The sequence below is a fragment of the Neolamprologus multifasciatus genome, chromosome 2 (assembly GCF_963576455.1).
Source record: "Neolamprologus multifasciatus chromosome 2, fNeoMul1.2, whole genome shotgun sequence".
Taxonomy (NCBI): domain Eukaryota; kingdom Metazoa; phylum Chordata; class Actinopteri; order Cichliformes; family Cichlidae; genus Neolamprologus; species Neolamprologus multifasciatus.
This window is the reverse complement of record NC_140440.1, coordinates 29,694,482-29,710,658: the sequence shown is the minus strand read 5'-3', so window position 1 is coordinate 29,710,658 and position 16,177 is coordinate 29,694,482. Positions and strand designations below refer to the sequence as shown.

Genomic DNA, 16,177 nt, shown 5'->3' with positions numbered 1-16,177 from the left:
TCCATGAGGATCAAAGCACCACCAACTGAGTTTTTATTGAAAATGATTCATTTATTTATTTTGGCCTGAAAACATGACACTGGAAAAGTCAAAGAAATTCCCGTACATAAATTTTGCATCTGCTAACTAACAACCCCTGCAATCATCGTGCTATGTAACTAAAACATATATGCCCACTGGTTTGATGGAAAACCCTTCAGTATTTCCAAAAGGTATGCCAGCTCATCATCAAACTACTCAAATATCATTACATGGTTGAAGAGTCAGTCACAAAAATGTGTTTGTACTCATAAAACGAACCACGAAGAAGCAAATACAACTCAAGTCTGTTAATTTGTCCGTCAGTGTGGTATCAGCAGAGAGAGTATAAACGCTTGGTCCTTGGTGTGTGTGTGTATACGAGGTGGAAAAGTGTGTGTCTTCAGTCAGAGTCTTCCTCGGAGCTTGCAGGTGTTGACACCGCCTCTTCTTCTTCCTCGTCGTCTGATTCCTGTTTAGAAAAAAGAAGGAAGAACTCAGTGTTTACAATCATGTCAGAACATGAAGGAGTGCTTTAGTCTAAATGAAGCAGTTTCACTATGTTTACATCAACAATTTCCATTGATTTAATGCGCAACGCTCAAGTTCTCTGATTGCTCTCTGCATCTGTGTTATCGAGAAGCGAATAAAGCACATTTCTTTACAGTTAACTCAAACTGCAGGCAAAATCTCAACTAAACAGGAAAAAGCAATTCATCAAACACTGCCTCGTAGCTCTATCGCAAATATATTCTAACAGAAACTGCAAATATACACAGACGTGCATGTTCAAGAAAATTCTTAGTCTCCTCATTACTGTTTTCTTTGCATTTGGTTAAAAATGCAATATAGTGATACACAAGATAACTGGAGGTTTCATTCTCACACTCATTAGCTCTCTATTGCCTTCCCTCTCTCCTACCTGCCATCTCTTTAGTAAGCGGGGTGCTTCAGTTCCAGGTTTTCCCTGATACACTTCGTCCCGCAGCTGTCCCTCAATCAGCTAACGGGATTTAAAGGTTTCTCCTCCTGAAGAAAATATCTACTTCTCACTGAGCAGCCATCAGTGTTTTGACTTTTAGCTAGATCAAACATTTCCATCGCATTGTGGTTTCTGATTAGGTAAAAGAAACTAAAAGTCATCCTACATCATTCAATAAGAAAGAGTCTGAGTCTGTTCTGTCTGATGACGGCATTTACAGTCACTGGATTTACCTTCTTCCTCTTGGACTTGCTCTTGTGGTCAGAGTCTGATGAACTCTCCTCGCTGGTCTCGATGAACTCTCGGCTCTTGAAGCTGTCGTTTCCTCCCCGCTCCCTGTCCTTGTCTGCTCCGGCAGACTTCCTTTTCTTATCGTCCTTTTTGCCTCCAGACTTTTTACTCTCCCTAATGGGTGAAAAGTGGAAGAAAATATAACAAATTTAGCCATTTTTCTGTATCAAGGCTTCAAAAAAACCCAAAGAGTTGACTTATTGTATTGCAGGCCTTACTTCCTGGGGCTGGAAGTTGCTCCTCCGCTCTCTTTGTATTCTTTCTTTGCTTTATCGTACTGTTTTTTCGCCTCGCCTGCCTTTGCTTCCCACTCCTACAGAAAACATTCTTTAGAGGTTTCTCTACACATTTATACTGGTTTATTAACATACTTAAGTGGACAATAGATGCATTTTATTCATGTGCATTTAAACTTTTTTCTTTTTTTGTTAAAAAACCAAAACTAAAGCAATTTCTCTTAACCCTCACCTGCTTCTCATCTTTGCTCAGCTGTCTCCACATCTCTCCTGCCTTCTTAGAGATCTCTGTGATGGAGATGCCGGGGTTGTCCGACTTGATTCGCTCACGGCTGGAGTTAAGCCAAAGCATATACGCACTCATTGGTCTCTTGGGTCCCCCAGCATCCTTCTGCTTCTTCTGCTCACATTGAAGATAAAAAAGAATTGAGTAAAGAAATGTTTGAAACTGCACACCTTTATGTACAGTGTCTATTGTGATGTTTGGTGGCTTATTTTAGCCCTTCTCTCGCCTCTTTTCGTGGCTTTCTCTCTTTTTTCTCCTTCACCACTTTGGCTTTTTTGGCCTTTTTCTTCTTTGCACTCTCATCTTCGCTCTCCTCTCCTCCTTCACTGCTGTCGCTTGCTGAGGCATTGCTGTCATACCTGATTGAAGACAAGGAGACGCCAGTCGTGTTAATACATGTTATAGTGTAATAGTGTTAATAAGCTATCATATCATCCAACTAGGCTTTAGGAGAGTCACGTACTCTTCTGCAATCTCTTCATCTTCCTCTCCAGGGTTGAAAGACTCATCTGAAGAGAAACAAGAAAGAAAAAAAAAAAATCACTATCGAACGTTCCCCATCTTCTGAGTATGCTCGCTATCCTGTCATATAGGCAGTCATTACTCACCACTTTCTCCGTCTGATTCGTCGCTGTCGTTGCCCTCCTCCCTGATCTTGCCCTCAGCCTTCATCCTTTCCAAGTAAGCATCGTGTTGGTCATCATCTGAGTCGCTGTATTCATCAATGTTGCCCTTCATGCCCTGGAAATACACTACAGGGTCAAAAAACAAAACAAACAGACAAAAAACAAAAAACACAGTACCCACGAGCCTCTACCTACTCTGAGATAAAGTTAGCCACCTTTTCCTTATTGCTTAGTTCATTAGCAAAAAACAGAAAAGAAAGAAACATCCCACTAGGCATTACAGATATCGCAACTGCTGTTTTTTTCCAGCATGTTTAAAACCGCCAAATATTTAATGTACAGTGCTATTAAATCAGCCCGACACATGACTGCAACTTAACACATCACTTTGGCACTTTTTGCTAAATAAATAACTTAATTATCAGAAGTAATTTTAGCTGATCACATTTCTGTCACAAAGAGAATATAATGCAGGTTTAAAGGTTTAATCTGAGGGGCAAGCTAGCTTATTAAGAACAGGAAATGGGAAGAAAAACAGAAAATTTTTAGTTTTTATGCCAACTTCTTTTCATTTCCTTTCTAGTTCTGCTGTTTTTACTGTTGTTATTGCACATTTCATGGTTTGGGAAAATGAAGCCGCTGCAGAAGTGCCTAGAAACCTGCATTATTTGTGATGGCCACCAGAGGGCGATAGCTGGGGAGGGGGAAGCGCACACATACAATAAAGATTTGAGATCCTATAGCAGCCTATGCGAAAACAGCTTTTTGACTCAACTCTTAAAACATTTTGCGAAATCTTCTTCACACCTTAGGAAATTGTGTTTAAAAATACCCTTAAATAGAAAAAAAAAAAAGCAGTGTGTTTTTGAAGGTGTGGCTACCTTGTGACTGGCAGGTCTCTGCCGTACAAGAGTCAAATGCCTCTTTTCCACTAGTACCTACTCGGCTGGCTTTTAAAGTTTCCATCAGGTGGTGCACTTGGTACCAGGTACGAAAATGTGACGTCAAAAGACTACAAGCCCCCGATTGGCCAGTCAATGATGGCATTACTTGATGAGTCATGAAAGTGACTCTTTCAGGAAAGGGAAGAAAAAAAAAAGAAAAGAAAAAGAACTGCCATTTCTGAAACTCTGCAACGAGGTAAACGGCTGCACAAAAATAAACACCGTGGTCCTCGAGTCTGAAACACCCCCCCCCCACAATGGAGCAAAAGGTATACTATCACCCCTAAGTCCTGCATTATTGTGTCATATATAAATAGTGTTGCAGAGTTTCGGACACGTTGCTATAATGACCATCATACTGCGATGGCACTCAACTGTAATGGGGAAAAAAACCCACCAAAACAGAGTAGAGTGGAGTCAAGACGGTACTTGTGGAAAAAAGGCACATAGTGTCACAAAGATCCACCACAAAATGCCCAGCTTTAAGCTTTAAGGTGTGACTTCAGAAAACAATGGGTTATTTCATGGTGGCCATGCTCATCTTATCTAGAATTTTAGGTGGTTCAGGCCTTTTTTGGTCCATTTCTGAGGTCTTCAAACTGCTGGATGGACAAAAATTTAGTTTACCAGGAGATGGAAAGGGTTAACATGAGCCAAAACCATTGGACACTGTGATTCTAATCAAGTAAATGACTCATGTTTGCATATAAAGTGAAGTATAAGACCACACAAAATCTTAGCTTAGCATCTTCTTCTTTAGCTTGAGGCTCGCTATGCTGTAATGGCATCCTGAAAATAAAATTCAAACTATTTTCTCCTTCTCCATCTGCACGCATCCAAGTCCACCAGTCGATGGACAAACAGGGAGGCTGCTAATCGAACACCAACAGGAATTAAAGAGGAGCTCCATTAATTTTCATTGACCTCTGCTGACCCCATCACCACAGAAACAGATGGGACGGCCTTGTTGAAAGGAGCTCATATATGTCAAAGACCATTGTAGGTAATGCAATCAGCGTCGCCTTTGTAAGGCAGCAGTCTTGATGACAATTGTGTTCAGTGTTAAAGCACACCAAAAGCCCCCAGGCCACACATTAGTCAGCACAATGCAAACACACACACACACAGAACGCGCGCACACACACACACACACCAATCCAAAGAGGTATTGGTCAGCACTCCCTCACCTCCATGTCCCATGATTAGTCATAAATCATTCAAAATATCTCAGGTTCAACAGCAACCGTATTGGTAATGTCAAACCAAATCAAGATCATTGGACGCCATCCTCAGAACACGCACACACACCAGCAGCACGCCATGCAAGCAGGAAATCACTCCAGACCAATAAAATCAAGTGCCTAATCCACACGTGACGCCCATGACCATACCCACCTTCTTCTACAGGTGTACAAGGACAAACACAAAGGAGAAGGGCAACAAACATCAATACCAGGGATAGAAATATGATCAAACTTAATGTACAAACTGAGAGGTGTTTCAGTGACTTGTGCATTACCTCTTTGAAACCTCTGTTCTTGATGTTGAGCTTCTTAGCATTAACAAAGTCAAAAAGTTTGCCGTACTCCTCTCTAGAAGGGAAAGAGACAAAGTAGGAGTTATTTATTTTAAATTAATTAGAACGGCTTAACAATATGATCAAAAACCAAATGTCTCACAAGCCTCAATTCAGCATCTAAAATTGCAGAGCTTCCCCTGCCCTGCAATGGGATGGATCTGAAGCTGAACGTCCTTAAAATAAAAGAACTCATAATGGACTTCAGGAGGCACAGACAGGTCCACTCCCCACTGATTATAAATGGAGAACAGGTGGAATTTGTCTCCACCTTTAGGTTTATGGGCACTCCCGCCGATCTTATCTGGACCCACAACACAAACGCGGTGGTAAAGAAGGCCCAACAGCGGTCCTGAGGAAGAATAACTTGGACCAGAAGCTGCTGCAAATTTTCTGAATTTCAGAAGTCATGTTGTTTAGATCCTGTGGCAAAAGCAGCACCCACTGTGCTGACCTTTCCAATCTGCTCCCATATGAGAAATGCATTATCACCAATTTAAATGTGAAAACGGTTCCTTCTCTGAAGTTCGATTCTCATTTGAATATACTACTGTCAAAATCAAGCCTCAGCTGTCCAAATGCAATCTTGAAACATTAACATGCTTTTACAACATATTGTCTGGTTTTGATTACGGCAATGCAATGCACATGTCTCCATTTCTCGACTACAGCTGGAGTAAAATGCTACCGCTTGATTTTGTAAATCAGGTTAAAGCAAGTAAGAGTACATAAGCCCAATTTCAGGCCATTTACAAATCGATTTTAAAACCCTTTCATTTGTTTTTAAGTTGCTTAATGGTGGTGGCCCATTGTTTCTTTTTCTGATCCAGCCATATGTCACACTGGTTCTCTCTGGTCAGTAGACCAGCAAGCCTGTGGTTTGCCATTGCACATCAAGCAGGCTCCTTTTCTTGTTGTTTTTAAATCCCTTAAAAGCACACTTTTACTCCCTGGCTTTGAACCCAGTGTGAGATGTTGACTGTGATTTTAAGTTATATTTTATCCATCCATCCATCCATCCATTCGCTTCGCGGGGGGCGCTGGAGCCTATCCCAGGTGTCATAGGGCGAGAGGTGGGGTACACCCTGGACAGGTCGCCAGTCTGTCGCAGGGCTAACACACAGGGACAGACAACCATTCGCACTCACATTCACTCCCGCATTCACACCTAGTGGCAATTTGGATTATCCAATTAACCTATCCCCACAAGCTACATGTCTTTGGACGGTGGGAGGAAGCCGGAGTACCCGGAGAGAACCCACGCAAACACGGGGAGAACATGCAAACTCCACACAGAAAGACCCCGGCCTGATGGTGGAATTGATCTCAGGACCTTCTTGCTGTGCGGCAACAGTGCTAACCACCTTGCCACCGTGTTATATTTGATGTACTCCTTTATTGTTTCACTTCTAAAGCTCTTTTGTGTTTGGTATCTGTTACCTTTTGGCCTGTGCTTTATTTCCTTTATTTATGTTTTTATTTTTCAGCACAATGGTCAACTCTGTTGTTGTTTATAAAAGTGACATTATAAATATGTAGTATGGCAAGTTGTGCTGATGGACAACGATGTCGATGATGGCGCAACTGTCTCCATTGGTCAATTATGATATAGGTTCAGATGCCAAAATATGGAGACTCTTGTCCACCATTAATGCATTCCATTAAGATATTTCTTACTATGATATTCATAATAACATGAATCTGTCTCAATCCATCTCAATATTGCTTCATATTTCATCTCCACATATACTCATTTGTAACAGACATTTCACTGGCGATCCCACATGGGGACAATCAGACCATGGCAATCACCCAACCCCAGAGTTATCTATAGGAAATACTCCTCCATATTTTGGCACATGAACCTATATCATAACTGAGCTCCTGTCTCGGCAGTACAGTGCTGGCAAAAGCTATAAACAAAATAAAAACATGGTATTAGCAAGATCTAAATTTATGAACAACATCCTTGCTTCAGAATCTGACATTACCTACTGCCCTTCTTTTGATGGGAATATAACCCTCCATGTAGGCACTTAACTTAGGTTCCTGCAGCTTCATGTTAAGCTTGAGTTTTGTAGTATATGGCACAAATTGAAATGAAAGTCTGACAACTCTAATGCAGATGATGACTTTTAGTGCTTGGAAGGATCATGTTACATCAGTGGTGATAAGGGAAATGCTGAATCAGCAGAGTGGTCAATGCAAACAGCCAGAAACCAAAATGGATTTACTCTCATCCTCTAAAGTGAGTTATTAGAAGAAGAAAAAAACCCACACAATGTGAACGAGTGTGCCAGAGTGAAAATCATGCCCAGACTTGTATATGAATGAATATTCCCCCAGCATGAAACACATATCCAGGATACCTTTGTGTTTTTATGATAGGTCTGCTCCTATTAACAAAACCTCTCAATGCTCACCTCTCAATGCTGCTAAAAGTGTACTGGTTCCCTTGCTTGGTCTCAATCTCAAAGTCAAAAGAACGTGTTGTGGTGGTGCCTCTGGCAAAGTTGACACAAGAGATCTCTTCAAAGCGCAAGTGAACAGGGGGCTTGTGGACGTAGATGAAACCCCTTTCCAAAGGATAGAGGAGGCCTGAGGATGCCTTGTAAGAGCAGGTAATGCACTGGGCTCCTGAGTGTCTGAGGAGGAAGAGATCAACGCCCAAAGAGTGACACAGTTATACTTAATTTTGCAAAAGAAAAAAAAAGTGTTTTTGAAAAACAGAAGTATATGAGATGCCTACCCTTGGAAGTTTCCAGGTACTGTGATTTTACGGTTGACCAAGGCCTTCATCACCCTGCTCACCATCTCATAAAGAGATCCTGACATGAACTTACTGAGTTTACCCTCAAAACGACGCTCCACATCTTCTCTGTTACACACATGGGAAAGAACAAAGTTTAAAACCTTAAAATTAAGTTTTGAGAGTTTCTAAATGATGCAAAGAACTGGTTTTACTGACACTACTGACTCAGACCCTTGGTTCCCCCTAGTGGACACACGCTTTACAACATTATTCTTCAGTCAAAATTAGCTGAAGCCAATCTAGGTCTAGATGCACTCACTCGCTCATGTTGAGGGTTAGGCTAACATCTTCTTCCTTGGAGAAGAGCAGAATGAGAAAGTGATAACGTGTCTGACCCTGCTTGATAGGAGGATCCAGACTGATCTATAAAGAAAACAAAAACGCCACAAAGAGAAAGGAGGTCAGAAAATGGGAGCATTAAATGCTAACACTGTCAACAATAAAAGTCACACAGAAAAGTTCACATACCACAAAGAACATCTGCCTCTGATCCTTGTGTGGCAGCAGGAAAAGACGGAGGACGGTGGTGTAGGGAATCTTGTAGTCGAATGTTTTACCATGCAGGTGAAGAAATGTCGGGTAGATACGGATGTCATATCTGAAGAAAGGAAAATTAACTGGTTAACTCCTAATGTGAATAACTAACTAATGTGAATCATATAGTGAGTTCATAAGTGTGACTTCATGAAAGTGCAAGGTTTATGCACGCTATATCAGCCTAACTGCTTGTTAACTCCAATATCTGAACAGCCAATCACCTGGCAGCAACTCAATGTACTTCTGCATGTAGACAATGTCAAGATGACCTGCTGAAGGTCAAAGGTAAAAAAACAACAACAATTCCCTGGTGTGGTTGGTCTCAATTTCTGCTGCGACATTTGGGCGGTATGGTCAAAATTTGGTGTAAACAACCTTTAAGAATGGATCCAGTCTGCCAGTTCAGGCTGGTGGTAGTGTAACAGTATGGGAATATTTTTTTTGTACAATTTGGTTCCCTTAGTATCAAGTATGTTCAATATAGTGATAAAATGGCCAATGTTTTGGTTTAAAATCAAATCAGAAAATTGGTAGGTGACTGGATTTGGGTGCACAAATGTCAATCTTTTACCTTCCTCTGGGTGTAAGACACTGCAGCTCTTTGAAGATACACACAGCGTCTCCTGTAGCCTGGATCACATCAGCCTTAGATAACACATTCTGGGCAAATGCCTGAATGAAAACACACAGTTTTAGAACTACTGTAAACAAAAACAAAGAAAAGCATAAAAACCAAACAAACAAAAAAGCAGAAGTAAAGCATCCTTTGTCACCTCCACGGGGTCTTGCCGTTCATCAGACTGACTGGGTGGGACGTAGAATCGGACCTCCATAAGGGAGACTTCTGTGTCGTCATTCTGGTGAAACTCCAGAGTGACTTCGTTCTTCCCTGTGGCACACTGGGAAACGTTGGACAGTGGGATCTCAAACGCTGTGTTGTCATTGACTTCGAAGGATAACAGTGGCCCTGTGAAAGGAGGAAACAAGACCGTTAGGAGAGAAACAACTGACCTCGTCTTCAGAGCTCTCCGAGTTGATGTTAAACAGCAAACTGATCTTAAATTGACTGCTGATTTTCACCTCACTTATCATCATCAATATTTCAGACATTATTAGTGCAGTGATTCTGAAAAATTTACCTGAAAACTTGGCTGTTCCCCAGTTCCAGCCCTTCACACACATGTCCTTCTCCGTCAGCTCCACCTTGTAGTTGGCCTTGAAAAACTCTGAAATCTTCTCAAAGTCCTGGTGGGGTGAGCAGAAAGAATAACAGTGGGAAAAAAGGTTGACAGAAGAGAAAGAGGTGAAAACAAAAGGAAGAGAAAGCCTCAAAGTTAGCAATGCAGTCAAAGCACTGGCTCCACATGGGTCAAAGCTTATAAAAACACCACCTAAGAAGAAGGAGGAATGGGATAATTAATCACAACGCAATTGTAACTATGTCCGCCATTTGGGCCTCTTAGGAACACAGGAGGTGAATGTAATCCATCCACCCTCTCTGTCTTCTTTCCCTCTACACCACCACTGACAATCAGCCTGTTTATTTATCCTGCAGGACCCCTTACAACTGGAAAGAAATCACACAGAGCGACAAACACATGGTCAATCACACACTCTCTCTCTCTCTCTCTCTAACACACACACACACACACACACACACACACACACACACACAGAGTCCCAGTAGTGCAAACACATGTGGAAGTGATTGTGGTGTGTGAGTAAGGTAGAATGAGACTCTGTGGGAAACCGAATTTACGCACCTGGATATCTGCCTGTCCATGAGGTTATTACAGCCAATTAGAGCCCAGAGATTCAGAATTGTGTGTTCGTGTGTGTGCGTTGAAGTTCATCAGCATGTTTGTTGACCAGCATTAAGGCATTTTTTAGATAGGAGAGCAGGCGCAAGCAGATGTGTAAATTCATAAAATCAGAGTTTGTGCAAGTTCTCATCTCCTCGATGAAGCTTTGGCAGATTTGTTACTGCCCAGCTCATGAAGTTATAATAAACACAGACCACCAAAAGACACACACACACACACACACTTACCCAACATGACCACCCTGTCTGCCTTTTATTAGTACATTTTAGATCCCTGCTTTTCCAAAAGCCTTCATCCACTTTGTTAAAAGATTACTTTCATTATGTCAGTTGGATATTTGCTTTATACAGTTTACTAAGACTAGGCTTAAAAAATAAGTACGGGAAAAATTTGAGTTAACTGAAACTATTTCAAACAATGTATTACAGAACTAAGTAAAATAAAATAAAAATGTAGAGCTAAATCTCTTTAATTTCACTCCGTCATTGTGGTCAAATCTTTCATCATGACCAGTCTGATGAGGCGGTTTGGTGGTTATGTTTATTGAGATTGGGATGTCTACATGACTGTGAGTCAAGTGTTTGTATTGTAACTCCTGTTCTCAACTTCTCCCTGGGAAAAAAATGGAGGAAAAAAAAAGTAAAAACACACCCATAGTAGTAATAATAATAATAATTATTATTATTATTATAATAATTAAAAAAGATTTGATATCTTTAGTGTAAAATCTAAACAAGCAAACTCTGGAAACAAAGACTAAACTGAGTAAAAAGTGAAAATTACAACTATTATATAAGAATCCCCCCCTTGCCATTTTCTTCATTTAAGATCTTTTCATAAGGAGCTCTTGTACAGCTGTCAAGCAGCTGTATAAAGTACTGTCAACATCTGGACTGAAACCTCAAATACTTGAAACAACCACTCAAACAAGATTATTTTAAACGGAAAAGAAAAAGTGAGCTTTCAATTAGGACGGAACCTAACAATTATTTTATCATTGATTCCTGGAACAATAAGGATTAGGGCCGCCCTCCAAAAACATTGTACCAACTAATCAGTTGATGACAAGAGTCTTGTTTTTGTTTGGTTGTGCACAGTCAAGTCCACCACAGGAAGTGGCTACAGAAAGACATCAACCGTTCATCGATGCAGGTACAGGCGGGACGTCGGGGCTTCTTTTGAGGAGGTAAAAGACAATCAAGAATGTCCAAACTCTGCAGGCATCATTTGTCAACATTAAACACGGTTTATCTAACATTAGACAGTCAGCATCTTGCTTCTCTAATATCAGACAAAGTTTCCTCATGAAGCACAGACCAAGCGCTCTGTTTCTTTAAAGGCTTGCTACTACGTTACTTTTATGTGCTATGCAATGTTGCCCTGCATTAACAATGTTACTTAAAAGATTTTCAGCCCTGAAACGATTTTGACATAATCTAAAACAACATAGATTGTTTGATTTGGATCTTTGTGTTTGATTTTGGCACAGACTTTGCCAAAATCAACTAGCTTTGCGATCCTCCCTACGATTGGTTTTAAATGCATTTATAAATACATGTTTTTAAGCATGTGTGGCTCAATCAAGTTTATATGTAGGCACCATCAAAGGCCAATTTTAAGCCAGGAAAAATCCTGTAGAGGTACAAAGACTAAGCAACTCATTATTTGAACTAACAGCTGGCAGAAAAACTTTTGGGCAGGGCTAGTTTACGCTATAAAATCTCAAAAAGCTGCAAAACAACAACATAAATACTGAGGTGTTGTCTTACTCTATCCTAACACACAAACAAGCTGCGTTAAAACAATACTGAGCTGTGATTTAAACGATTAACTACCTATGAATTGTTTCTGTTACCTGTCAAACTATTTCAACTTTACATGCAGGGTGGAAGCATTTAATACCTGACAGTTTGACGCATGAGGCCAAAACACTTTTGAACCCCAATAGTAAAATGCATCCACGGTGGGCTGCTGCATACATTCAACACCACACTCGCAATGTCAGCAACAGCGTTATGGGCCAGCTGCACTCTAAACATGTGAGTGACATGAACATAAGTGAAATCCATGCTTTTCTACACCTTCTGCTCCTCCACATGACAGTTACAGGTCAGCTATATAACAGACTATCTGGCAGAGATTCACCATCTTGCTCAAGAACGCTTCACAGGGACAAATGAATCAAAGAGTCTGCTCCGCACGCCAGCAGCTAAACCTCCAGCCAATTCTCGATTACCGACACTAACCGTGGGATAATAAACAATGACATCACGGCCTGCGTTCCAGGTTGAGAGGATCCATCTTGAAAAAAAATACGCTGATTAACCCCAGGAGACAGCCGCAGACTCCAGGTTAATACCCGCTCCTCCATCTCAGAGTTGTACTTGTGTGTTGACATTCCCCACACACTCAGAGCAGCAGGGAAAAGGCAGAGCAGGGGGAAAAAATGGAGTGATAAAAAACAAACACGACCACAATTTTTTCTTGTCTGTTTTCTGAGCCAAATTGTTTCAGTGGATTGATATAAACACTGACTCACATGAGCCGATGATTACACTGTTTATGGAACACACATGCTCGTGCTCGTTTCCCTCATTAATCCCATTAGGAGCTTCGGGGAGAAGAGCAGATTCATTCGCATACTTCTGACACACACGCACCCTCAAGTGGTGGCATTTTCGCAAGATGGTAGTGTTTTTCCTGAGGAAATGTCAGACAGGGAATGGAAGTTGTTTATCAGAGATCCCCTTGCTTGGGCTACATCCCTGGCTATAGACACAGCGCTGAATAAACCAGCAGTGTGTGTCACTCTGAAATATTCCACTGCTGCCTTGTTCTCCTCCAAGTAAGGTAACAATTATTTCCCAGAAACGGAGAGAAAAGATTTAGATCCCAGGAAAAAAAAAGAAAAAAAGAGACAAACTTCAGAGACTCATCAGAGATATGAACCACACACACACACTTATCCAAATCTACAAAACAGCCTCCAGGCATGCAATGTGCATCCAGAACTCACCGTGTCCCTGAAGCCATCATATTTGTAGACGTGTCCCGTGCTGGTGCCAAGTTTGATGCCATGGCCTAAGCACACCCGCCTCCACTGGGCCAAATTGAGCTCGCTGGCAGGGATGCTATCCACCTTCCCCGTCTTGCTGCTCTTATAAACCACATTCTGCTTGCTGAAACGCAGCCGTCCGTCATTCTGCAGCGAGATATTGAAAAATGAAAAACTCAAATATTTTATACATAAACTAAAAAACACTGGTTACAGCTTTCCAAATGGGAGTTTGCTCACGTCATAACATTTATTTTTTAAGTTTGATGATTAGTTTAGATTTAGATTAATTTACAAAACAAAAATCCAGATCTTATTGTTTCCGTACTCGTGGGCATGGATACCCTCTTTACAATAGTGATTTTACAAGAAAAAAAGAGTAAATGTTTTTTCAGCAAAACAAAAATTCTGCAGCTGAGCCGATGACAGTTTCATTTTTTTTTCACACTCATGGCTAAGAGTCAATGCTAACAGCATTTAAAGGCATCTTATTTTTACTAGGTTGTGCAATGATACAATAATACAGTGCTATAGAAAATAATTTTCCCTGTTCCTGACTTCTTAGTATTTTGTCACATGTTTCAGATCACCAAATTGTAACATAAGATAAAAAAAATAACCCAAGGAAAGATAAAATGCAATTTTTAGAACGATGATTTTAATTATTAAGAAAAACAAACAAACAAAAAACTAAAATATCCAAACATATCTGGCACATCTTAAATCATGAATTAACTGCAATTAACCACATTTTTTGGAGAGCTGAGTTCAATGCCACACCAAGGCCTGATTACTGCCAGACCTGTTTACTTAAGAAATCACTTAAATAAAACCTGTCTGACAAATCGTAGTTGGCTAAAAGATCCAAAAAGCAACACATCATGCTACAGTGAACAGATGAGAAACGAAGTAACTGACATCTATAAGTCTGAAAAGGCTTATGAAGTCATTTTAAGGCTTTGGGACTCCAGTGAATTACAGTGAGAGCCATTATCTACAAATGGAGAAAATCTGGAACAGTGTTGAACCTTCCCAGGTGTGGTTGGACTATAAAAATTACTCCAAAAGTGCATCAATGACCCATGTAGTAGGGCACAAAAGAACACCCAGAGCATCATCTAAAGAACTGCAGGCCTCACTTGGCTCAGTTAAGGTCAGAATTCATGACTGAACAATAAAAAAAAAAGAGAGAGAGAGGCAAAAATGGCATCCTTCAGAGCGTTACAGGGTGAAAACCACTGTTGACCAAAAAGAAAACGAAGGCTCGTCTCACGTTCGCCAAAAACATCTTGATGATACCCCAAGACTTTTAGGAAAATATTCGGTGGATTGACCACACAAAAGCTACCCTTTTTCACTCTTTACCAGAGACTCCTTAAAGAGAATGCCCATCCAGCAGTTGGTGCCCTTCAGCTCAGGCAATGTGATTAGAAAGAGACAAGCAAATCTACCTTGAAATAATCAAAGGCTTAATCAAATCTGGACTTACATCCAACTGAGATTGCCAATTGCTTTGGCATGATCTAAAACAGCACATTTGTGACTGAAAACCTTCCAGTGTGCCAGATAAAACAATACGGCACAATTATTGCTCCCAAGCGTGGCACAATCAGTTATTAGGTTTAGGGGGTAATTGAACCAGGGCCAGGCAGGTTTGGGTGGCTTTGTTTCCCTTAATAAATGAAATCCTCATTTTAAAAACTGCATTTTAAAAAAAAATTACTCAGGTTATCTTTCTCTAATATTGACATCTGTTTGAAGATTTGAAAAATCTGAGTGACACAAATAGGCAAAAAAACTAAACAAAACAAAAAAAAGAAGAAATCAGAACTGCAAATAATTTTGCTCTGACCCATCAGCTTATCTGCAAATAAGAGCACAGGAGCTGATGTTTGTCTGCGATGCCACTTCAAAAGAGACTGCAATGAAGCCCTGAAAGAATTTGAGAGCAGAGCTGGTGGGTGAAGATACTTACCCAGGAGCCTTTAACCTCCTGGTAGATCTCGTTGAACTCCAGTGTGTCTCCCATTTTGGCTACAGGCGATGACTGATGCTCTACAGACAGACAGAGACGGAGGAAACTGCACTAAACACAACCAAACATCTACAGCGAGGCTTATGTCACGCCTGGTTTTAAAACCATTCCCAGATTGTGGCATGCTGGGGTCTGCATTGTGTTGTTGCTCCTCACGGTGGGAAAGTAGTGTGGTGTTGATGAAAACATGAGCAAGCATGAAGCGACTGAGCCAAAACACCCGAGAGGCAGAAAGCAGCCATCCTGTGAGTGTGCATACTGCAAAAGCAGCTTCGTGTTGAATTTGGGTCTTTTCGTGTTATTTAATATTTCCGTTTATTAGTGTTTAAAGAACTGAGTGAAGTTCTGAGCCAGCTAACAGCTAACTATGAACAATTAAAAGAAAGCTCTGCCCGGCGAAAGTTTACGAATATCGTTATCTTATGGCGTGAATGTGTCAGCGACAGTTGGGTCTTTGTGTTTCTCGAAGCAACCCTTAACTATCATCCATGCTGCGCCACTAACAATAGCTAGGCTAACTTCAACTGCACAGGGTACGCTTCTTTTATACAATGATGTGGGACAGTTTCCAACTGAATACTCAAATTGAATACGGCACGCGCTAGAACGCCGCCCGCTCGGGCTGGTCCTAAGTTAAAATCCAGCGCTCCATCAGCACTAGGCCGGTAAAAAGAAATCATGTAAATATTTGGGGTTATTGTAACAAACGACGTCGCTCAAAGTAATTAATTGTGCGCCACGCACTCCCTCGTTGCTTATACATATCAAAAAATTTATTTCTATAGAAGCGAGAATGCAGAGTTTAAAAAAAACTTCAGGTCTTACTGTGACAGTGCTCAGCAGCTTCGCCTGTTTTCCCGCGTGTAGCATCGGGAGCTAGTCACAGGAAACACTCATACGGTGGCTCGTATTTGCTTCCGGTTTTGAGACGTTACCCCCCTCTTCCTTTGAATCAC

At 41.0% G+C, this 16,177-nt stretch overlaps 1 protein-coding gene across 2 annotated transcripts; it reads right to left on the bottom strand.

The window, feature by feature from the left end:
- Positions 1-30: 30 nt before the first annotated feature.
- ssrp1a (structure specific recognition protein 1a) lies at positions 31-16,148 on the bottom strand. Of its 2 annotated transcripts, none has more exons than XM_085180570.1 (18): positions 16,047-16,147; positions 15,162-15,241; positions 13,148-13,333; positions 9,448-9,553; positions 9,082-9,275; positions 8,880-8,980; positions 8,240-8,369; positions 8,031-8,134; positions 7,709-7,837; positions 7,383-7,604; positions 4,903-4,975; positions 2,422-2,554; positions 2,277-2,322; positions 2,040-2,172; positions 1,760-1,927; positions 1,510-1,604; positions 1,234-1,405; positions 31-490 (listed from the first exon to the last, which is right to left on the bottom strand). In XM_085180570.1, exons 2-18 carry the CDS (start codon positions 15,213-15,215, stop codon positions 422-424), a joined length of 2,115 nt encoding a protein of 704 aa, XP_085036696.1. In that variant the 5' UTR covers positions 15,216-15,241; positions 16,047-16,147; the 3' UTR covers positions 31-421. The 2 variants fall into 2 exon arrangements, with proteins under 2 accessions (XP_085036696.1, XP_085036706.1); XM_085180580.1 differs by lacking the exon at positions 31-490 and adding an exon at positions 544-1,132 and having other exon boundaries at positions 16,047-16,148.
- Between the last annotated feature and the right edge of the window lie 29 nt (positions 16,149-16,177).

What these genes read in the sequence shown, in the direction of transcription:
- ssrp1a (XM_085180570.1), bottom strand. Translation starts at nt 15,215, where the DNA reads ATGGGAGACACACTGGAGTTCAACGAGATCTACCAGGAGGTTAAAGGC. An exon ending in AGAGGCAGATGTTCTTTGTG is followed by an intron (nt 8,135 to 8,239) that starts GTATGTGAACTT and finishes TTTTCTTTATAG; the next exon opens with ATCAGTCTGGATCCTCCTAT. An exon ending in AGAACAGAGGTTTCAAAGAG is followed by an intron (nt 2,555 to 4,902) that starts GTAATGCACAAG and finishes GTGTATTTCCAG; the next exon opens with GGCATGAAGGGCAACATTGA.